Source organism: Sapajus apella, unplaced genomic scaffold, assembly GCF_009761245.1.
Source record: "Sapajus apella isolate SASKATOON/1434 unplaced genomic scaffold, GSC_monkey_1.0 scaffold142, whole genome shotgun sequence".
Taxonomy (NCBI): domain Eukaryota; kingdom Metazoa; phylum Chordata; class Mammalia; order Primates; family Cebidae; genus Sapajus; species Sapajus apella.
The window spans coordinates 1,883,552-1,907,261 of record NW_022437082.1 but is presented as its reverse complement, the minus strand read 5'-3'; the positions used below and the strand labels follow the sequence as shown (position 1 = coordinate 1,907,261).

General features: G+C 37.1%; 1 protein-coding gene across 1 annotated transcript in view; it reads right to left on the bottom strand.

Annotated features, from left to right (window-relative positions):
- PASD1 (PAS domain containing repressor 1) overlaps nucleotides 1–20,701 on the bottom strand; it is a 66,663-nt gene extending 45,962 nt beyond the window's left edge. Inside the window, exons 1-4 of the mRNA XM_032264119.1 lie at nucleotides 20,674–20,701; nucleotides 13,498–13,586; nucleotides 6,467–6,556; nucleotides 307–406 (exon numbers count right to left, since the gene is read on the bottom strand). Of these exons, the coding sequence (XP_032120010.1) occupies nucleotides 307–406; nucleotides 6,467–6,556; nucleotides 13,498–13,586; nucleotides 20,674–20,701 (307 nt within the window). The remainder of the gene's footprint in view (nucleotides 1–306; nucleotides 407–6,466; nucleotides 6,557–13,497; nucleotides 13,587–20,673) is intronic.
- Nucleotides 20,702–23,710: the final 3,009 nt, after the last annotated feature.

Genomic DNA, 23,710 nt, shown 5'->3' with positions numbered 1-23,710 from the left:
CAGAGGATCAAACACCGCATGTTCTCACTCATAGGTGGGTGTTGAACAATGAGAACACATGGACACAGGGAGGGAAGCACTACACACTGGGGTCAGTTGGGGGGAAATAGGGGAGGGACAGTGGGGGGTGGGGAGCTGGGGAGAGATAGCAAGGGGAGAAATGCCAGATGTAGGTGATGGGGAGGAAGGCAGCAAATCACACTGCCACGTGTGTACCTATGCAACAATTTTGCATGTTCTTCACATGTACCCCAAAACCTAAAATGCAATAAAATAAATAAATGGGGAAAAAAAATAAATACCTACCTGAGTTTAACAAAGGATATTTGAGAATAATCTTTTGTGAGACTTCATTTTTCTCTTCATCAGGCAGAAAGCTTAATAATTTTTTGTCCACAATCTCAGCCTGGAGGGAGAGGAGAGAAGGAGGTGAAGGAGAAAAGGAGGGAAAAAAAGAGAGAGTAAAGTTTTTTATCTGTGTTAATACTGTTCAGTTCCTCTATCTCCTTACCTCCAGTAAGCTTATGCTCTGCCCTACCTCAGCCATCTACGGTTATACCTGTTGTACCTCTAAAAAATACAATTCACACATCCTACTTTATGACACCACCTCCTACCTTTTCAGTGCGCTCATACAAATACACCTTTCCAATAATTATTCCATCCACTGAGACATCTAGTCCATTCCTATCACATTTTTACTGTGCATAATCTTCATCAAATCGTGACATCTTTCCCTATAGAGCTCAGATTCCATGGTCATTGTAATCATTCTTATGTGTTCTTTCCCTCTACCATATTTGCCTGGGAAAATGTTGACTCTGGTTGCTTCCAACCTTTCATTTACCATACACCTTTACCCAAGCAATTGCATGTAGATGAAGAAAAACCCACAACCAAGAGTATATTATTTCAAACACATTTTCAACTCTGTCCCAAAATCATGTATTTAGACAATTTGCTTCCCTACTCTTTTTCCTACTTCAAACCTCAAATCCCCAGCCTTCCTTCATTTTCAGCCGACCTCATTTCTTATTTCAGTAAAAAAAAAAAATGGGCAATGTCAACATCTGACACCAAATCTACCAACCTATTTGTTCTTGTGTCTACAGACATGCTTGCCCTCCTTTTCCAATGAATAAGCTCCTAACTAAATTTAAGTCCTCCACCTGTGCACTGCATCCCATTTTCTGTAGACTATCCAAAGACATTGTTCTAGAAATTCTCACCCTACTCCACACATCAAGTTTTCTTTACCTCTTTACTGGGTATTCCCATAAGCATACGAAAATACTGTATTATAGTTGCGGTAATATCTGTCATCTATCTATCTGGTCATTACACATTCTTTGCAAGTATCAAAGTATCACATGCATGCCATAAATATGTACAAATATTATGTATCAACAAGAAATTTTAAAAATAATCAGGAAAACAAAACCAACAACACAAAATTCTAAAAACGCATAATCTTCCTTTACATTACCACCTCTCCCTTCAATTAAAACTCCACTTATCTGGTCCACTTTGGAACAAAATTTCCTGAAACAAACTAAACTTGTCCCGTCCCATTTCTTCACTTCTCACTCTTTCTTGAAACCACACTAATGAAGTTCATATCTAACCACTCCACTGAAAATGCTTTTGCCAAAGTCACTAATGACCTCCATATTGCCAAATCAAATCATCACTGTTCAGCCCTCATCTTACCAAGCATGTCAGCATGGGAGGCAGTTGATCCTTCCTCTTCTCTTGAAGCATTTACTTGACTTCCAGGACACCACACACATAAGGATATGCTTCCACCTCAAAGGCTACTCCTTCACAGTTTGCTGGACCTTACTCTTGCTTCCTGAATACTAGGCATCAGAGTGCCACGGAGAAGTCATTAAGCCTGTTTCCCTATATGGTCTCTTCCAGTTCCATCTCATTAAATGCCACCTATCTGTTAGTGATTCACAGATACTCGTCTCTTGCCCACATGATAACTCAACTTGGATGTCTAATAGGATTTCAATTTTAAGATATCCAAAATAACTCCTGATCTTTTCTTTGACAAAACATGTTCCTCTCTGTTTTCAGTAATGGCAACCACCATTTACCCATTTACTTGTCCTTGACTTGCCTTTTATCTCTCAAATTCAACATCCAGTCCATCAGCAATCTCTAATGGATCAATTTTCTTTTCTTTTTTTTTTTTTTTTTTTGAGACAGAGTTTCGCTCTTGTTACCCAGGCTGGAGTGCAATGGCGCGATCTCGGCTCACTGCAACCTCTGCCTCCCGGGTTCAGGCAATTCTCCTGCCTCAGCCTCCTGAGTAGCTGGGATTACAGCCACGTGCCACCATGCCCAGCTAATTTTTTGTATTTTTAGTAGAGAAGGGGTTTCACCATGTTGACCAGGATGGTCTCGATCTCTTGACCTCGTGATCCACCCGCCTCGGCCTCCCAAAGTGCTGGGATTACAGGCGCCCGGCCAATTTTCAAAACACATACAGACTCATTCCACTTCTCACCACCTGGTCCAAGTCGCAATTCCAGTTTGGATTACTGCAGTAGTTGTAACTGCTCTCCCTGCATCTATTCTTGCCGTGCTCCTGCCACCACTCCATTCTCTATAGAACACCCAGTGTGATCCTTTCAAAACATAAGTCACATTATGCTATTCCTCTGCTCACTCAAAATTTTCTACTGGTTATCCAAGTCATTCTGAATAAAAGCCAAAGTCTTTATAAGGGCTTGCACCATTCTATGCTCTCGTTTCTTGCTGCTATTGACCTTATCTGCTCTCATTCTCTCTCTGTTGCTCACTGCACTCCAGGTACACCTAACTCCTCATTCACATACAAACACAACGAGAGCAAATACTCATCTCATAGCCCTTAAACTAACTCCTCCTTCAATGTGAAGCACTCATTCCCAAATATTTGCAATGGCTTTCTCCCTCACTTACTGCAGGTCTTTACTCGAAAGTATTTTAAATAGCACCAATTCCTTGACATTCTCTTATTGCCTTTTTTGTTATCTGTTTATTATCTGCCTTCCCCATTAAAATGTCAATTACATTATAACAGAGACCTTGTCTGTCTTTCTCACTGCTACATCCTCAACACCTAGAACAGAGCTTGGCACTAGTAAGCACTCAGTAAATATTGGTTGAATGAGTGAATAATACTGTATCATGTAGTTGAAATATGGTGAGATGTGGATAAATTGAATATCAGATACAGAAGTAATGAGCTTTTAATGTGATAGGAACAAAGCAATAAAGTATTCTTTGTAGCTGAATAATGACTTTGTGTGATGAACCACAAATTGCAATGATTTTTTAACTGATTAGTATTCATAATCTACAATCAATATTTTGAAATATATCTTCATGGTCTATTTGTAGAGGCCAGCCTATGAACTGTTCAGTGCTCAAATTAGCAGATGGATGCTGTCTCAATCAAGCTTGGCTTAATTAAGGATGGATATGTTACCTTAATCTGGCAAACAAAACATTATGAAATTAACAGGCAATATATGTTGACAGTGAAAGTCACACAGTAAAATACTGACTTCCCAAAATAAATGCAGATTTTTTAAAACTAAATTTAGCTTTCTCAATAAAAACGCTTTCATTGGTTTAGTTATAAAATAGACTTTAGATGCCAAACTAGGTTATCCCTGTGGAGACCACTCATTCATTCACTCATCTAACACATGATAAAATATTGCTCCATGCCAGTCACTGTTCTGGGTATGTTCACATATACAAGCTCACTTAATCCCCTGGAAGAGGAAGAACTACGCTTTGTTTTATTTATCAGGAAATTAAGGCTTGTCCAATTGTTGAGAGTTCAGAAATGCAGAAATGAAATTCCCATGAAAGCTCCATCCAATTCCATGCCTATGTCCTTTCCACTACACCATAGCTGCCACAAGTCCAATTTGCATCAGGAACAGAAAATTTGCTACTAGACCAGTTCCCATATTTTGGACATTCTACATGAAGTTATTCATTGAATAAGATTTTATACTTAGTTCTTATAAGGGTTACATAAGATGAACCTGACAACGAATTCCAATGAGCACATAGTGTAGTAGGGCAGATTAAATATGCACAATCAATTATGATGCAAAATATAAAGTAATACCATAACAAGATACAAAGTGCTATGTCTCATAAGTTCTTTCATTAGTTTTAAAATGAAGATAGGATTGTCCCTTAAAAGAGTTCAAAGTGAGCTATCTTTTGATAGTCCACATTCCCTTGGATGCGGCTAGTGATAATGAGTTTCTTATTGGTTGTCTAGGGATAGGAATAATGACAATAAGCCTTATAATTAACCACCAATTGAAACAGTGGACCTGTTCCAGTGACTCTGTTCCTTAGTTAGAAAAAGGGCAAAGAAAAAAAAAAAAAAAAAAAAAAAAGGGCAAAGACCTGAAAGCACGATCAACCTTATGTTACTTTTGTAAGTTTTTAGCATTTGCTTTTCTTATTATACAAGGTAGAAAGATCAAGGTACTTAGAGCCTAATGAAGCAAGGATAAATACAAGCAAAAAATTAAGGTGGTTTTTCAAAAGCAAAGTTTGCAAATACCTATTAGTTGTCACACAAATATTAGTACAGTCAGTAACTGAAAAAGAGAATAAACATATGTAAACCCCCAGATTTGATTTTATTTTGGGGGGGGAATGATGGAGTAGGGTGAGTAGGAAGGCAGGCTACTAAGAACAGGGGGCAGTGATTAGAACTTACTACTACAAATGACTGAGTTTTTCCAAAGGAAAAAAAACTCAATGAAATAAACGACTGGGAAAATATGATGGCATGGATAAAAGTTTGATGACGGATAAAAGTTTAATACCATGATGATGATGATAACAGGCACCATTTTATTCATTCAACTAACACCATCACTATAAAAAAAAATCCTTGCATAATAAGAAAAAGTCACCAGTCTCAGTCAATGACCAATTTGGTTTATGCAATATCTGATGCCACAAGAATTTGAGTAGTTTTCTGGTTTTCATTATAATAAAATTTAAGCTGTAATGGATCATAATCATACATTCCTTCTTTTAATATAGATTTTAAAAGATTATTGTCCTTCTATGATTTAAACATACTAAAGTGCAATCCAATAAATATCTCTACTATTTGCATTTTATTCAGCTGTTTTCGTATCCTACAAATATAAGCTGAATTTGGAAATGTAAACTGTTTTTTTTAAAGAATGAAAGAGAATTAGAAATAAAAGAGATTGATTCTAGCATCTGTAAGTTTTTTTTTTAAAGGGTATAAAGACTGTGAGTTCCCAAGAAGGTCACAGAACATGCCAACTAGCCTGGCTAAACTAGTGAAATGTTTTTAATTTACTTCCAACCTAACTACAGGATAATCTAACCTAGCTTCTATTAATTTCCACATTCCAAACTTGAGTACTATAGATCTCTGGATCAGGGTTTGTCAAGTTCTTGAGACAACTGTGTGGAATGAGGAATATGTAAAACAACAACAGAGATGTGATTGTTTTACACTACCACCAATAGTGCATAGGGTTTCAATTTCTTCATATCCTCTCCCAAAACCTTTTGTTAACACAGCCATGCCAATGGCAGACAGTTTGTTTGGGAGGACTGTTGTTGGTAAATGTATTATGGGTAACCCCTGTTCAAACACATATATAAGTGGAATATGAATGCCTTGCTACAGACTGAATGTTTATGTCCACCAAAACTTTATATATTGAAATAATCTAACTCTCAATGTGATGGTATTATATTAAGAGGTGGAGCTTTTAGAGATGATTAATGGGATTAGTGTTCTTACAAAAGAGACCTCTAGGCTGGGCATGGTAGCTCACGGCTGTAATCCCAGCACTTTGGGAGGCTGAGATGGGCAGATCACTTGAGATCAGGAGTTTGAGACCAGCCTGATCAATATGGTGAAACTTCGTCTCTACTAAAAACATAAAAATTAGCCAGATGTGGTGGTGTGTGCCTGTAATACCAGCTACTTGGGAGGCTGAGGCAGGAGAATCACTTGAACCTGAGAGGCGGAGGTTGCAGTGAGCCAAGATCGCACCACTGCACTCCAGCCTGGGTGACAGAGAAAGACTTCGTCTCAATAAATAAATAAGACCCCCAAAGAGCTCCTTTGCTTCTTCTACCATGTAAGGTTATGGTAAGAATAGAGATGTCTCTGAACCAGAGAGTGGGCCTTCACTAGACACCAAATCTGTTGGCACCTTGATCTTGGACTTCTCAGATTCTAAAACTAAAATATAAATTTATGTTGTTTACAAAGACAATCTATAGTATTCTGAAACCCATGGAAATGACAATAAAACAGGGGCACGTTTTGACAACATTGAAAACATCTTCTGTGATGAGTTTTATGCTCCTGAAAATAAATAATAAACCCCTAAACAACAAACCAGAATGATCCACTTTCCCAAAAGTAGGAAGAACTTACTGATACATGTCCAAGAAGAGAAGAGATGTTTTCATCCACATAAATAATCACTCCATCTGTGCTCAGTGTAATCATAAAGCCATCTAATGACTAATGACAGGAGAATAATAATGTAATTAAATAGTGGAACAATAATAAAATGATAGCTTTATTTCTAAATGCATAATTATAATAGCACACTGAAAATGTATTGCAGTCCTTAAATGTCAATAAAGTAGGCACAGACTTAATTAAAATTCCATTATTCTGCCTCCTACACAGAATCTACTTAACCTTAAGCATGAAATGTTTATCAAATGATGTGTCATTTAAACAAACAAATTTCAATATACACCCAATTAACATGAAGTTCTCTAACACAAGCCAAGAAGATTCATTTCTGTGTGTAGGTTGTTTCACTTTTAGAACACTTAACTTCAAAAATGTTAAAAATATTTTAAGGACACTTTCCTTTGTGGTTAGGTTAGTCATCTCCTTATAAATATGGATATACCCATCACTTCCCTGCTATATAATGGATTCAATAGCCAGACAAATGTCTCCTGGTAGAGAATATCTAAAATGACGAATAAAACTTATTTTTCAAAACAGAAACAAGCTATTGGTAAAGTAAGGGAAATAATCTGGTGTCAAAAATGACTATATTGTGAGAATTATGACATCAGAGTATATCAGACCCTGTATTTGCCTTGAGAGTATCTTGCCAACACTGATGGCCTAAAGTTTAGGGGACAAAAGCAAAGCCGAGGCCTGTACAAGGTAGGAGGTGAAATCAAAGATTACAACATAAAGCCAAGTCTCCAAAAGGGTGACACCTTCAACAGGTGAAACAGAAAAATCTTATCCAATGAAAGGAGACAGGGAATGTGCATACCTGCCTCAGCTTCAGTCCTGGGAAGAGTAGGAAAAGAAAAAATAGCCAACTTTAAGAGGTGCTAAACAGAAGCCCACCCTCACACAAACTTGGAGGTAGAATTCATACACTACCTGTGTGGACCTCAACAATCAAAGTCTAGTATTTAGTTTAATGTGGTACTGACCCCATATGTCTAACAAAAGGAAATCAAAATCACATCTAGAGAATTATTTTTAAATGAATGTTCAAAGAATTCCGGCAGATAAAGTTACAAATAATATGAGCTTATAATAAAAAATAAAACCCAGGAAGAGATGAAACATTACAAACAAGAGGCAATAGACATAATAAAATGTAGACTCATATTTTAAAAATAGCGGATATTGGAATTATCAGATACAGAATACAAAATAAGTATGCTTAATAAGCTTAAATAAATAATAAAGGACACTACAAACATGAAGAAACAAGAGACTCAAAACTGACTAATGAGTTATAAAACATAATCAAACAAAATGTCTATAAATGATATTACCATCAAAATTAGATACTTAATGTATAGGTTAAATAGTATGTTAGAACACAGCCAGAAATAAAATTTTTGAACTGGGAAGAGCTGAAGAAATGGCTCAGAATGTAACACTAGAAGACATACAAATGGAAAATAAGATAATTTAATTTAACCGAGAAGAGAATGAGAAAGTCCAACATATGTCTGATCAGCGTTCCAGAAGGAAGTAATATAGAGAAGAGGATATACTCAATGAGATATAGGTTGAAAATCATCCAGAAGTAATAAAATATACCAATCTTAATATTCAGGAAGCCCAAATAATTGCAAGCAGGATTCTACATTTGGATAAAGTCATGAAATCCTCAAACCCATTAGGATGGGCTATGATTAAAACAAAACAGAAAGTTTTGGGACAGGACATGAAGAAATTGAAACCCCTATGCACTATTGGTAGTAGTGTAAAATGGCAAAGCTGCTATAGAAAACTCTATGGCAGTCTCTCAAATAACTAAACATAGGACTATCATGTGAGTCAGCATTTCCATTTCTGGATGTATACCAAAAAAAAAAAAAAAAAATCCTGAAAGCAGGGGCTCAAATAGATATGTGTACACCTATGCTCACTGAAGCATTATTCATAATGGCCAAAAGGTGTAAACAATCTAAATGTCCAACAGAAGAATGGATAGCCAAAATGTGTAACAAACAATGAAATATTATTCAGTCTTAAAAGGAATGAGAATTTTGCCACAAAGTACGACATGGATGAAACATGAAGATATTATGCTAAGTGAAACACATCACCAAAGGACATTATTGTATGATTCCATTTATATTAAGTTCCCAGGATAGCCAAATTGATTGATAGATGCAGGAAGTAGAATGGTGGTTACCAAGAATGTGGAGAAAATGAGAATGGGGAGTTACTGTTTGAGTACAGAGTTTCAGTTATGCAAGCTTTAAAAGCTGGAAATGGATGGTGGTGATGGTTGCACAAAATGTGAATGTACTTAATGCCATTGAACTCCATATTTAAAAGCAATTAAAATGATAAATTCATGTTATATAAATTTTACCACAATAAATAACAGGACAAATAATAAGTTATCATGGAGATTAGAAAGAATAATAAAATAGTTTTTAAACACTACTTATCAAGAACTGTGAAATGCAGCTAAAACAACACTTGGAAATCTTTGCTTAAATGTACATATTAGAAAAGAAGACTGGTGACAAATCAATGAATTAAATAATCTAAAATTGTTAAGAGAACAAAATATGAACCCAAAAAAGTAGGATAAGTAAATAATAAAACTAAAAGCAAAAATTAATAAAATAAAAAAAATAAAGACACAATGGAGAGAATCAAGGAAGTTAAAAGTCAATTCTGTGAAAATAACATTAAAACTGACAAACCTCTGGCAATATGAATCATTAGTGGTGAAAAGTGGATATAATTACAGAAGCTTCAGACATGAAAATAACAAGAGAAAATTATGAACAACTTTATGCCAATAAATTTGAAAGCAATTTTTAGAAAAACATAAATTACAAAAAGTGACTTTGAAAGAAATAGGAAATATGACCAATCACATCACCATTAAGGAACAGAATCATTAATTTAAAATATTCTCTTATATTTATAATGTTTCTCCTTCATAGCATACACAAAAATGAACTCAAAAAGTATAAACACATTAAATATAATAGATAAAATGTTAAAGCTTTTAAAATAAAACATAAGATAATATATTTATTACCTTGTGGTAGGTAAGGATTTCTTAAACAAGAAAATAAACGCTCTTTGACTGGTAAATTTGATTACTTTAAAATTAATAATTTCTGTTTGTCAAGTCATTTTAAATGGTGAAAAGGTAAGCTACAAACTAGCACAAGAAATTTGCAACACATAACTAGCAAGTGATTCATTTCCAGAATCTATTTTAAAAATCTCCAACATATGAATAGTTAGAAAGAACAATACCATAAGAAACTTAGCAAAGGCTAGAAACAAGCATCTTATAGAAGAGGAAACACAAATGGCCTCAAAATTTGTGAAAAGATGCTCATTGTCATTTGTAATGAAACAAGGCACCATTCCATTCCCACCTAATTGACAAAAATTTAAAAATTAGACAATAAATTATTAGCAATGATGTGGATTAATAAGAACTTTCATCCATACTACTGGGAATATAAATGAACAGTAAAATACACAGTGAAACACAGCCACTTGAAAAGCAATTTGTCACTTTCATGTAGAGGGAAGCCACCCTGTCACTCCACCCTACCATCCAGCAATCTCACTCCTAGATATACACCTAGAAACACTCTTGCTTATATGGAAAAGGATATATGAACAAAAATGTTCAAACCAGAACTGCTCACAATAACAAAAACCTATAGCTAAACCAAACCCAGTTTATGCGCCTCTTCAAGATTCATACCCCATCCCACCTTCAATCAAGCCAGGGATGTTAGCTCTGCTTTTGCAGTTCCAGTCTAGTCTCCTAACTCCACCAGCAGGAGGGGCTTCAGTATCCATCCAAAGTGACTGGATTCATGAAAGCTGTAAACTTCATCCACCTCAGGGCATGGGATCTGGGTACCGCAGTGGGTTTCCAGAAAAGCCAGGTAACCCAAAGGACAGAATGTAAATCCATGTAAACATCCATGTGACTTTTGACTAATGACAGGAGATAGAAAGGAAGTGGTAGACACAATATTTTCTCTTCTTCCCCTATACAGACTATTACAAGGTGTGGTGCCTTTTATATAGTTTAAGAGTGACTGAACAACCCACTGTGTGTTCTTGTGAAGCTGCATCCAGCTTGGTAATAAACCACCCTATCTTTCAATTCCCTTCTTCTTTGCCTTACTTTTCCCCTCACCCTCACTACCCTGAGAGTGCATATCCCACTAAAACCTTAGCATATCAGTTTTGCTTCATCCTCTACTTCCTAAGGAGCATGAGCTAAAACAGATTTCAGGGGCTTATCAACAGTAGAATGGGTAAGTAATTGTGTAGTATGTTCTAACAAGAATACAGAAGTAAAAATAAATGCACTAGATTTACATGCATTATCATGGATGAATTGAAAAAGAAAGGTTGAGCAAAAATATCAAGTCAGAGAAGAATACATACAATATATTTACATAAAGGTGAACATAATGCAAAAGAAAACAACATATCACTTAGAGATGCATACATATGTCCTAAAAATACAAAGCAAAGCAAAGGAAGCTCGACACAGAACTCAGGAAATGGTAGGAAAGAAGTGGTGTAGAAAAAGAAGATTACGGCAAAGGAGTTTGAAAGGATCCGATAATGCTCTATTTCTTAAGCTCAGTGTTACTTGTAGTTTTTTTTTAACTGTTCATATACGTTATATACATTTCTGTAAGACACAATTTTAAGTAAAAGCTTTTAAAATTGGGTGTTTGCTATTTCCTATTAGACATCAAAAGATGACATCCAAAACTGCCACATGCCTGAAGTGAACTTCCAAACACATAGGTTCAGAAAAGAGTCTAGGCAGATGTGGTAAAGCACTTTGCTCCTCTACTCGTTTTCTGTATATCTGCTTGCTTTTGGCATTTTGATTACCACATTCTCTACTGAGATGGTTTGCTCTGAGTTAGTCTGGACCCCTGTGGGCTGATGTGTGGGTGAGAAAACATGGTGTACTACTCAGCTGTGCTACTCAACAGTCTTGGATTTGGGCAAGGCACAAGTTCTCCCAGCTTTGGTCTCCTCTTTCCTACAGTAAGGGGGATTGACATCATTATTAAGTTAATCATAAGCTTCTTGTGAGAATGAAATTAGCTACTCTATATGAGAGCACTGTGTAGGTTGTTATGCAGATGTCAAGAGGCTGTTACGTTTGACCAACAGTATGGCAAACAGGAAGGAAACATCCAAAGCTAAGTCATTGCTCTAAAATACAAGCCATAAGGAACAAAGCCACCTCACTCTCTTGCTCTCCAAACTCCACTTTCTTTCATGCTTCAAAAGAACGGCCAAAGCTGTAATGAAACTGGAAAGTAAAGACAAAGAGCCTCTATTGTCTCTCTTCTCAGATTCCCTGATGTCTCCATCTCTGGTTAAAGTCAGCTCTGATTAGCCAGACTGAGATAGCTTGTTTATTGCATGAAAAAACTTCATGAATAAGAAATAGGCTTTCCCAAGGAAATTAGTAAAGCCTAATGGAGGGGAAAAAAGTGAAAAGGAGGGAATTACCCAAGATAGTCTTATCCTTCCAGTTGAATGTTGTATATTCCGTAGTTGTGAACATAACTATCCCTGTATGGTATAGTTACACTTTGTCTAGCTCCTAAAATATTTCAAATAAGCATCTGGTTTCATAAAATTAGTAACAGGGTTTCACATAACACATTTTAAGTCCTCTATTTAGCAAATATTTGTGTATAAGATCCCTAAAACAAAACTTCTAATAAAATTGAGAGAAGGCCAGGTACAGTGGCTCACACTTGTAATCTCAGTATTTTAGGAGGCCAAGGTGGATTGCTTGAGCCCAGGAGCTCAGGAAACCAGCCTGGGTGACATAGTGAGATCTTGTCTCTATAAAGAATAATAAAAAATCATTAGCTGAGCATGGTAGTGTGCACCTCTGGTCCCAGCTACTTTGGGGGCTGAGGTGGGAGGATCACATGGGGCCAGGAGGTTGAGGCTGCAGTGAGCCACAATCATATAACTGCACTCCAATCTGGATGACAGAGTGAGACCCTGTCTCAAAAAAAAAAAAAAAAGTGAGAGTCTGTTGCTTGAAAGGAAGAAAGATGAAGCAGAGTATTAAAATATGGCTCCACTCATTCACAGTTAGTAGAATTTTGCCTCTAACATTGGGATAGGTTTGAAAAGATTCACTCACACAATGCCTTTCTCAGACCCCATTATGACCACTAATGGTCATAGTGCTGGGTGGTCAGCCAGTACCAAAGGGGAAAAGGGACTGGACTCATAATTTCCGGGCATCTAATGTGTGCCAAACACTATAGTATAAATTTTCATACATGTTTATTTTATTCTCACATCATCTCAGCGAGATAAAGATATTTTTTACCCACTTTAAAGAGAAAGAAATCAAGGCTTAGAGATGTTAACTCAGTCAAGACACACAGCAAGTAAGTAAGAAAGGCAAAATCTGGATCCTTATCTGTCCACCTTGAAGGACTGTTGTCCTTCAGTGTGCTTGTGGCTTGTGAAACTAACTGGTTCTCCTGGAGATAGGAACTATAAACACCTTACATTCTTGAAGGGTAGAAAACTACCTGAAGGCTAATTCATTAGAGTATAGCAATCTATGTTGAATGAGTCTACCAGATAACCACTTAACTTGCCACTAACCTATGCAGAGACTTGTTTGTGCTTGTCGTAACTCAAAATCAGTGGTTCTCAAAACTCAGTTGGCATAAGCAGCATCTGGGGAGCCTGAGAGAAATACAAACTCCTGGCCCTCACAGGTTTGAGATTCTGATTCAGACGATTTAAGTTAGGGCCCAGAAATCTGTATTTTATCAAGCTCCCTGGGTGATTCCGATGCATATGATCTCCTAATCACACTTTGAAAAACACTATTCTTTGTCATCTATTATATGTATTCAACATATGAAGTAATCAAAGAACAAAAGCCCTCTTACCTGAAGCGTCGTTTGGTTGAAGTCATCATAGGTACGAAATGATGGCATCCAATTTAATTTCTTTTGAGACCTTTCTGGATTGACTTTAACTTTTTAGAAAAAAAGAACGAAGGACGGAACAGTGTCACATTAAAATACTTAGCTATGGGTATTAGATTTTTCAAAGTTATACTTAATTTATAGAAAAGACTGATGAGAAAATGCTGAGTGCTAATGAAGGATCTGATGTCGACTAACTAATTGTATATAAATGATCATAAAAACAGAAGTGTTTGGAATTGAAAAAGACTTTGAAGATCATCCAATTCAATTTCTGCCACACACATTATGACCTGTCCAAAGATTTTATGATTTTTCAACTTCTAGTTCTTTTTTTGTTCTCTTGAGTTCTACCAAAACCCAGTATCCATAATCTGCCAGGTAAGTCAAGGGCTCTAAACAGATCCAGACTCCCAAAGCACTCCCCTAGTCCCGACTAAATTATGGAACTTCACTGTTTACTTTAATGTATTTAAGCTTTAAGTAAGGCCCTTAAATAGAATATCTTCAAGCCTTATCTTTTATCTTTTCAAAGCTACTGGTACTGACCTCTCCACCATCTGTCTTATCACATTCTTCAAGGTTTTCTGGTTTCCCCAATGGGAAGTGTTTCTGCTGCTGTGCTTAGTCTTTGCTGTCAACATGTGCCCCTCTCTACCTCCTCAACTCTACCTACTCCACTAACTTCACTAGCAAAGGGATTTCACTAACACGGCCCTCCAATCTCAAGTTATTTTAATGCTTCATGTCAATAAACATTAGTTCCTTCTCCTTACAGAAAAATGAGACCCATCACATACAACTTTGATCTCCATTAAAAGTGTAAAATCCTATGACAAGGATAATTTTGACAGTGGCTATTGCTTTCTTGACAGGCATGGGTCTTTGAACCTTTTCTAGGAATAGAGTTGGATAAGAGGGAGGCCATGCATAAGGAGAGCTTTAGAGCCCTCAATGATGAGGGAATAAAAATAGGGTGTGGAACTGCACGTTCTCACTCACAGGTGGGTGTTGAACAATGAGAACACATAGACACAGGGAGGGGAACATCACATAATCGAGTGTGTTGGGGTATGAAGGGATAGGGGAGGGATAGCTGGGATTGGGGAGGTTGGGGAGGGATAACATTGGGAGAAATGCCTGATGTAGGTGACGGGGGGATGGAAGCAGCAAAACACCATGGCATGTGTGTATCTATGGAACAATCCTGCCAGTTCTGCACATGTACCCCAGACCTTAAAGTACAATGTAAAAAATAGGGTGTGTAACTGGGTGTGAAATAGGAATAACATGAAAAGTAGGCCATGCCAACTGCATAAATGCTTCAAGATCAGTGATCCTGACCACTGTCCCAGTTTGGAGACTCAATTCTAGGCAGAGCTCTTCAAATTCAGAAAACAACCATGACACTCTTCCGTAGTCAACTTCTGAAGAAATTTATCCATTGCCTTCCAGTTCCATTTAATAACTTTCATCTCCTATACTTCAAAGAAATAAAACAATAGGGAAGTCCATATATTGCCAAGAAAGGATAACCAGTGTATTTTATAAATAAACCACAAAGGACTTTTCTACTTTACTATTACCCATGAACTTGTTTTTGTTTACCCTCTACAGTGCGTATCATACAAATTCTTCATCATATCCCCAATGTCTGACATGGTGCTTAAGTCATAGCAGGGATTCTGTATTTGTTAAACTGAGCCTCTTTTATTCATTTATTTGACAAATGTTTACAGAGCTCCTGCTGTGGGTCATATTCTGCTTTAGAGGTTCAGGATACAGTATAAACAAGAAAAACAAGGTGACTGTTCTTTTGTATCTTACAGAATGATGGAGCAGTGTGAACAGATAATCAACGCATAGACAACAGAACAGACAGTTTCAGGTACAATAATTGGTACAGCTTCTGCACATACAATAATTGTTAAGAATGAGTGATCAAGAAAAGCCTTACTAGGAAGGTAACATCTGAGCTGTTTGTCAGATTTGTCAAACTTGTCAGATTTGATTGACAAGAAAGCAACTATGTGAAGACATGGGACCAAACCATCTCAGGGAGATGAAGCAGTAAGTGCAACATGAAGCAGGAAATAATTTTCCCTATTTAAAGAAAAGAAAGGATCCCAGAGTGGCTGCAGTGGGATGATCAGGGGGTAAAGTAGTAGGAAATGAAGCCTGAGAGATAAGAAGGGCCAGATCATGTAGGGTATATGGTAAGAAACTGATATTTTATTCTGAGTGAAACATGAAGTGCTTTTAATTATTATTATTTTGAGACAGAGTCTGGCTGTGTCTCCCACGCTGGAGTGCAGTGGCGCAACCTCAGCTCACTGCAAACTCCATCTCCTGGGTTCAAGCCATTCTCCTGCCTCAGGCTCCCGAGTAGCTGGGACTATAGGTGCCTGCCACCACACCTAGCTAATTTTTAGCATTTTTAGTAGAGACGGGGTTTCACCATGTTAGCCAGGCTGGTCTTCAACTCCTGACTTCAGGTGATACACACACATTGTCCTCCCAAAATGCTGGGATTACAGACGTGAGCCACTGGGCCCAGCCCATGAAGTGCTTTTAAGCAGGAGAGTGACATGGTAGGTTTTCACAAGATCTCTACGACTATTTGTTCCAAACAGAATAAAGTGGGGAGCAAAGGTAGAAGCAGAATCTAGCTATGAACCTTCATCAAAAGTAACAGATGAGGGAATAGGGAGATGCTGGGCAAAGAATACAAAATTTCAGTTAGAATAAGTTCAAGATCTCTACTCCATGTCATGGTTACTATAGTAAATAACAGTATGTTGTACACTTGAGAATTGCTAAGAGAGTAGATTTTATGTGGTCTCATCAGAAAAAGGTAAGTATGTGAGATAATACATATGTCAATTAGCTGATTTAGCCATTCTACAATGTATACATATATGAAAACACCATGTTCTATGCCACAAATCCACACAATTTTTATTGGTCAATTTAAAAAAGAAAAAGAAAAAAAAGTAAGAGATGATGGTGGCCTGGATTTGGGTGGTACATCAAGGCTACACAAATGGTGAGACATGTATAGATATGAAACATATTGCAGAGGTAGAAGCTAAAAAAAATTTCAGAGGAATTGGATAAGATGGTAAATGAAGTGGAGGAAACAAGAATGATTTCTAGACTTTGTGCTTGTGCAGCTGGCAGAATGGCTGGTGGTTGCCAGTTATTGATATGAAGAGAACCAGAAGTGGGGATGAGAGAGCCAATCCAGTGGAGGAGAATCAACAGTTCCTTTATGGCCATGTTAACCTTTCTGTTTAATATCCAAGTGAAGACATCATGTAGAAAACTCTTTTGATGATTTTATAAGTGCGATTCTCAGGTATGGAGTTCAGGGCTGGAGATAGATTTTAAAAGTGGATGTCACTGACATCTACATAACACTTCAAATCAAGGGAATAGATGAGATAATGTGGAAAATGAGTACTGTGTAAATATAAAAGAGGAAAAAGTCCAAGGACTGAGCCATAGGCACACCCCTGTTTAGAAGTTGAAAGGAGAGGAAGAAGTAAAAATACACAGAGAAGGAGTGGCCAATTCATACGGTTTGGCTCTGTGTCTCCACCCAAACCTCATTTTAAATTGTACTCCCATAATTCTCACTTGATTGAGGGAGCGGCCTGGTGGAAGATAATTGAGTCATGGGGGCAGTTTCTCCCATACTGTTATCATGGTAGTGAATAATCTCATGAGAGTTGATGATTTGATAAGGGGAAACCCATTTCGCTTGGCTCTCATTCTCTCTTTTGCCTGCTGCGATGTAAGATGTGTCTCTCACTTTCCATCATGATTGTGAGGCTTCCCCAGCCATGTGGAACTGTAAGTCCAATTAAACCTTCTTTTTTTGTAAATTGCCCAGGCTCAGGTATGTCTTTACCAAAAGCGTGAAAGTGGACCAATACTCCAGTGAACCAGAAAAGAAACCTGGTGATTGTGCTGTCCCAGAAGCTAAGAGAAAAGTGTTTCAAAAAGGAGAGAGTGGTCACAGGTCCAATGTTTTTGAAGAGTCTAGAAGTGTGGAAAATTACTCAATTCACTCAAAATGAGGCCGTAATTCTCAACTCTCATCCAAACCAACTCTCTTTTCACCACACTTATCTGCCCCATGTATTATTTGTTCATGTATTTTCTAATCACTTGATTAAAATGAAGAGGTAAATATTTTGTTATAAAGAAAAAGAAAGATGAGTATAGTTAAAGGACCAAATAATTCATCAATGTGAAGGTTACCGGTATTCCTGACAAAAGTAGTCGTATTAGAATGGTAGGAGCTAAAGCCTCAGTGAAGTGGGTTGAAGAAAGAATGGGATGTGAGCCAGTGGAAACAGGGCCTATAAAATCATTTTAGTAAGCTTTTCTGTGAAGGAGGACACATAAATAGGGTAATACCTGGAGGTATCGTGGGGTCAAAAAATTTAAGGTAAGAGATTATTACAGCATATTTACATATTTATGGGCATGACCCACTCAGATGTGTTGAGTTAAACCTTCTAAGTTAAACCTTAAAATATTACAGGTAATATTTTACAACCTCGGGGCCATGTTTCCCTTGGCAATATTTACCACATGCCTTTAAGTGCTTAAGATACAGAAATTTGCATTATTTCCCACATATGCTTCCATTAATTTTCATTTCCTTGGTCCACTTTTGCATAAATCTCAATCAGATTTTAAGTCTCAACCATATACAAACTTGTGAATGGAAAGAAACAAACTATCTGTGTATTAGAAGGTACTTCAAGAGTTCCTCTAATCATTAATCCCTCCCAGAAAATGACTAAAGTAAAGTGAGAGACCAAATTTTCCCACTCACAGCTAATTTTCAATGTGGCTAATTGAAAATCTATAAGTATGGCACAGGCTGAACAAATCAAACCTTTTTCCTTCTGTAAAAGGGTAGTAGTGCCCTGTGATGTTTTAGATTTGCCTCCTTTTACAGGATAGCCATGAGTTTGCAGTATTGTGCGCAGTCTTGTCAAGACAGCATCCAATTGGAACTTCTTTGACTTTTGGGATTCATCAGATTTATCCCTAATTGAGAAAAAGAAAACCCGTCAGGCTTACTAATGGCAAGGGTCAGGCATGGAATTCAGATGATGGAACAATAGAAGGTGAGAAGAGAGAAAAGGAGAAGTTAGTGTCAATATCTGAGCAAAAATCCAGTCCCTTGATTACCCATAGAGCAACAATAATAATCATTATTAAAATAAGGAAATGAAAGCCAACTTCATCTCCCTTTGCTGTGGGACCCTTGAGGGTAGGGACCATATCTGTCTCTTCATCTCTTCCAGAACAAAGCCCAGCACAGTAACTGGCACAGTGGCCTAAGAATTACATAAAGTAAGTCCAAATTAATTTGAATTTAATGCTGGGTCTTTGTTCCACCACATATTATTACCTGTTTTAACAAGAGCGTTTCTGATAAAATAAAATTTTTTCTAAATGGTCTATAATTACTCAAGAGGCTCTTCAAAGCCAATGCTGCTTTTCAGAAGACTGAACTGTAAAATGCTAATTGAGTTTTTGTTTAACTTTTAAAAACCACAGATCATACTGAAAACTTTTGACAAAAGCTTTCTGATCAGTGTACTTAAATTTATTTTAGAAGTTTGATATGAAAAAATAAGTTAATTTAATCTTCTCAAACATAAACGAATTTAAGCTGTAGGCAAGCCAAGGCTCAAAACATATCAGGGATTGTATACTTGTCAGTTATTTGTTAACCATTTATTTAGAGTCAGCTCTAGGCAGCCACTGGGCAAGGCATGGAGGACACAGTTTGAGGAAGAGGGCTGTTAGGTAAATAGGTAATGTGCTAAGTATTATAGAGTTGGGCTGAGGGTTATGAAGAAAACCACTGGAGAAACCACATTTTTTTTAATTGTATTTTAGGTTCTGGGGTACATATGCAGATCATGCAGGATTGTTGCATAGGTACATACATGGCAAGGTGGTTTGCTGCCTCCATTCCCCCGTCACCTATATCTGGCATTTCTCCCCGTGTTAACCCTCCCCAACCTCACCGCCCCTGCTGTCCCTCCCCTACCCCAACAACAGACCTCAGTGTATGATGCTCCTCTCTCTCTGTCCATGTGTTCTTATTGTTCAATACCCACCCATGAGTGAGAACATGTGGTGTTTGATTTTCTGTTCTTGTATCAGTTTGCTAAGAATGATGGTTTCCAGATTCATCCATGTCCCTACAAAGGACATGAACTCATCCTTTTTTATGGCTGCATAGTATTCCACAGTGTATATCTGCCACATTTTCTTTGTCCAGTCTATCACTGATGGGCATTCGGGTTTGTCCCAGGTCTTTGCTATTGTAAACAGTGCCACAATGAACATATGTGTGCATGTGTCTTTATAATAGAACGATTTATAATCCTTTCAGTATATACCCAGTAATGGGATTGCTGGATCAAATGGCATTTCTATTTCTAGATCCTTGAAGAATTGCCACACTGTCTTCCACAATGGTTGAACTAATTTACACTCCCAGCAACAGAACAGTATAAAAGTGTTCCTATTTCTCCACATCCTCTCTAGCATCTGTTTGTCTCCTGATTTTTTAAAATATATTTTATTGTGTTTTAGGTTTTGGGGTGCATGTGAAGAACATGCAAGATTGTTGCATAGGCACATACATGACAATGTGGTTTGCTGCCTTCCTCCCCTCACCTATATCTGACATTTCTCCCCATGTTATCCCTCCCCAACTCCCCACCCCCCGCTGTTCCTCCCCTAGTTCCCCACCACAGACCCCAGTGTGTGATGCTCCCTTCCCTGTGTCCACGTGTTCTCATTGTTCAACACCCACCTATGAGTGAGAACATGCGGTGTTTGTCTCCTGATTTTTTAATGATCGCCATCCTAACTGGTGTGAGATGATATCTCAATGTGGTTTTGATTTGCATTTCTTTAACGACCAGTGATGATGAGCATTTGTTCATATGTTTGTGGGCCTCATAAGTGTCTGTTCATATTTCTCTGAGTGAGTTAGGCTTCCCTGAGGAAGTAGGATTTTGCTAGACGTGAAATGGGAACAGAGGACAAGGGAGAGGGCTTTGAGAAAAATGTCAGTCAGTTATGAATGCATACCTCTTCTCTTTTTCTCGCTCATCTTCATTCATTATTCAGTGGTATAAGGAAGACTCCTGAAATCAAAGTGAAGAAACATTTTACTAAGAAATCAATCTACGATGAATCACGGTAAAGCAATAAGACTAATCAAAATTCTCAACTGCGTAACACTTTTCCCTCAAGGAATGCCTACTTCTTTTAAAGACAGAATTTCATTAAGCACCAATAACACTTTCGTATGTTATGTAGATGTTGAAGACTTGCTTTGTTGTGTAATCCCCAATGAATATTTTTGACAATAACATTATAAATGAAGCATATATTTGTAAAAGTAACAAAAACATTCTGTGGTTACACCACTTTATCCAAAGAAACAAATATTTGTAGTTTTAGTTATATACCCTTAAATTTATTTAACTTTCACTAACTTTGAGAAAATTTGAGGAAATGAAGACAGATGTAGTTTGAAAGCTTCATGCCCATGCCACAAAAGGGAAAATCTGCATTATTGTTGATGTTCACAGATATCCTTGGCATATAAAACAATGGCCCTGAAATCACTGAAGTCCTCTGCTTTGAGTTGTGCAATTAGACTCATACATCACCTCAAGGCCAAAGCCTCAAGGTAGATGTCAATGGCATCGCAATACATATTTGTCACAAAAAGTGATATAAAATATAGCAAACATCCTTTAAATGTTCTCTAAGTAAGGGAAAGCTCAGGGAGTCAAACACTGAAAAGGTACTGAGCACAAAACATGAACCTGTGCTTGGCATTAATGCTCTCTTAGATAAAAAATAACCCGAACAGGGAAGTGAAACTAAAACTCACCACCTCTCCCTATGTATAGCCAGAACTTCCAGAAGCTAACATTACATTGAAAAACAATATACTGGATAAAAAATAACCCAAACAGGGAAGTGAAACTAAAACTCACCACGTCTCCCTACATGTAGCCAGGACCCTCAAAGGCTAACATTACATTGAAAAAAAAAAATCCTCCCACCAACAAAAGAAGAAAACAGGAAGCTTGCCTGTCTCAGCATGTTCTCTAGGTGAAGGAGAAAAGATACCACCATAGTGAATCAAACTTGGGGTTCCAGAAAAAGCAAAGATAAACCTTTTCTGGAGAGATACTCTCTAAAGACAGATTCCACAGATTTTCCACAGATAAGGCACTGTTGAAGATGAGCCTACCATTCAAATTCAGAAAATACATAAGGAAATAATCTATCAGTCCCAAAAAATCCATCATACCTCAGCAGTATGAAACCCCCAGGAACTTCAAATAAATGTGGAAAAAGATGAATCTGAAATTATATAAATAGATATATCCAATGAAATTAATTTTTAAAAGATGGGTTGAACAATGTATTAGAAACACCAGATGAGGGTATTAGTAAATGAGATAGAGCTATGAGGAAACTTAGCATACCGTAAGAGAAAATAGGATGGAAAATATGAAACAAGAGGTTATGAGACATGAAGGACTAAATGGGAAGGCACAATATACATCTAAGAGGGGTTCCAGATGGACATAATGGCAAGGGGAGATGGGCAGTAAGGAGATCATTTTAAATTTTCCAGAATGGAAAATGTGACCCAATACGGATAAATTAAAATAAAACCATGCTTAGAAACATCATGGTGAAATTTAAGAGCACAAAAAACAGCTAAGCCATTCTAAACCATAAAAAAGATCAAGAAACAACAAAGGATACTATCGTATAGGTCGTATTTTCTGGCCCAAATGCAAATAAATTAGAAATCAAGAATAAAAAGACAATACAAAACCTCATTGATTTGAACATTCAAAATAACAAAACTTCCTAAATACCTCTGAAAAGTAGAAAATATTCAAAACTAAACTATTACAAGTATACTACATATTAAAAACATATTAAAGTAAAATGCAGCTAAAGCAGTGCCAAAGCATTTAGTCTTAAATGCCTATTAGGAATAAAGGTAAACAAAAATTAGTAAACAAATTAGTAAACAAAATTAGTAAATTGACCAGGTGTGGTGGTTCATGTCTGTAATCCCAGCACTTTGAATAGTGCCATGAACAACTAGGAATCTGGACAAATTATAGGAAATGCCTGTTCTAAGACACTGGAAAGAAGGAAGAGCATGCCTGTGATCTTTGAGATAAGAGCAAAAATGAGAAAAGCCCTGCAATAATCCCAGATTTCTACCTGAGGGCACTTCCAGACCATGATTGAGGGAGAAAGATCTCAAGCAGAATAGAGTGGTCTCATTAAGTTTTAGGAGACAGACATAAGCGTTCAGAAGGCCAAGATGGTTACAAGTTGTGGAGCAGAGTACCAAAAAGAAGGGAGTTCTGAGGGAAAAAGGGTTTCAAAAATCTGCATACATGTCATCTTGAATCTTTAGCTGATTGCTAAGCTGTGCCTATGCAAAGTGACATTCTACAAGACCAGTCAAAGATCAACTACCAGGGAGAGAATAAATGCTATGAATACAAAACTAAATAACAACCACACCTCATGCGCAAGTGAAAGACATGTGAGTGCTATCCAGCCAGAGTAGAGGAAAATAAGCAGAGTCTCTCTCAGTGTGGGATGGTATCGGGCAATCTAAAATATAAGTAACTAGATTCCCAGAAGAGCGAGGCAAAAAAATTTTTTTGAAAAAAATTTACTAATTTTTTTGCCATACTGGATGAAAAATATAAACTAATATATTCAAGAATATTGGTGAATTCAATGAAATAAACACAAAGAAAAACTAAAACAAATTGCCAAAAACCAATTTTAAAGAGAAATCTTAAAAGCATACAGAAATAAAAGATACATTTAATACAGGGGGAAAAATGATGTTTTCTGTCTGGCTTCCCATCAGAACAACTCAAACCAAAGAACAATGGAGCATCTTTAAAGTGCTTAGAGTGGGGTTGGAAAATCAACCTAGAATTCTACATCCAGCAACAATACACCCTTTTAGAAAACTAAAGGTAAAGATTTTCAGGTGAACAAAACCTGAAAGAAGTCACCGAAAGCATACCAGCCTTAATAGAAATGTTAAAGGAAGTAC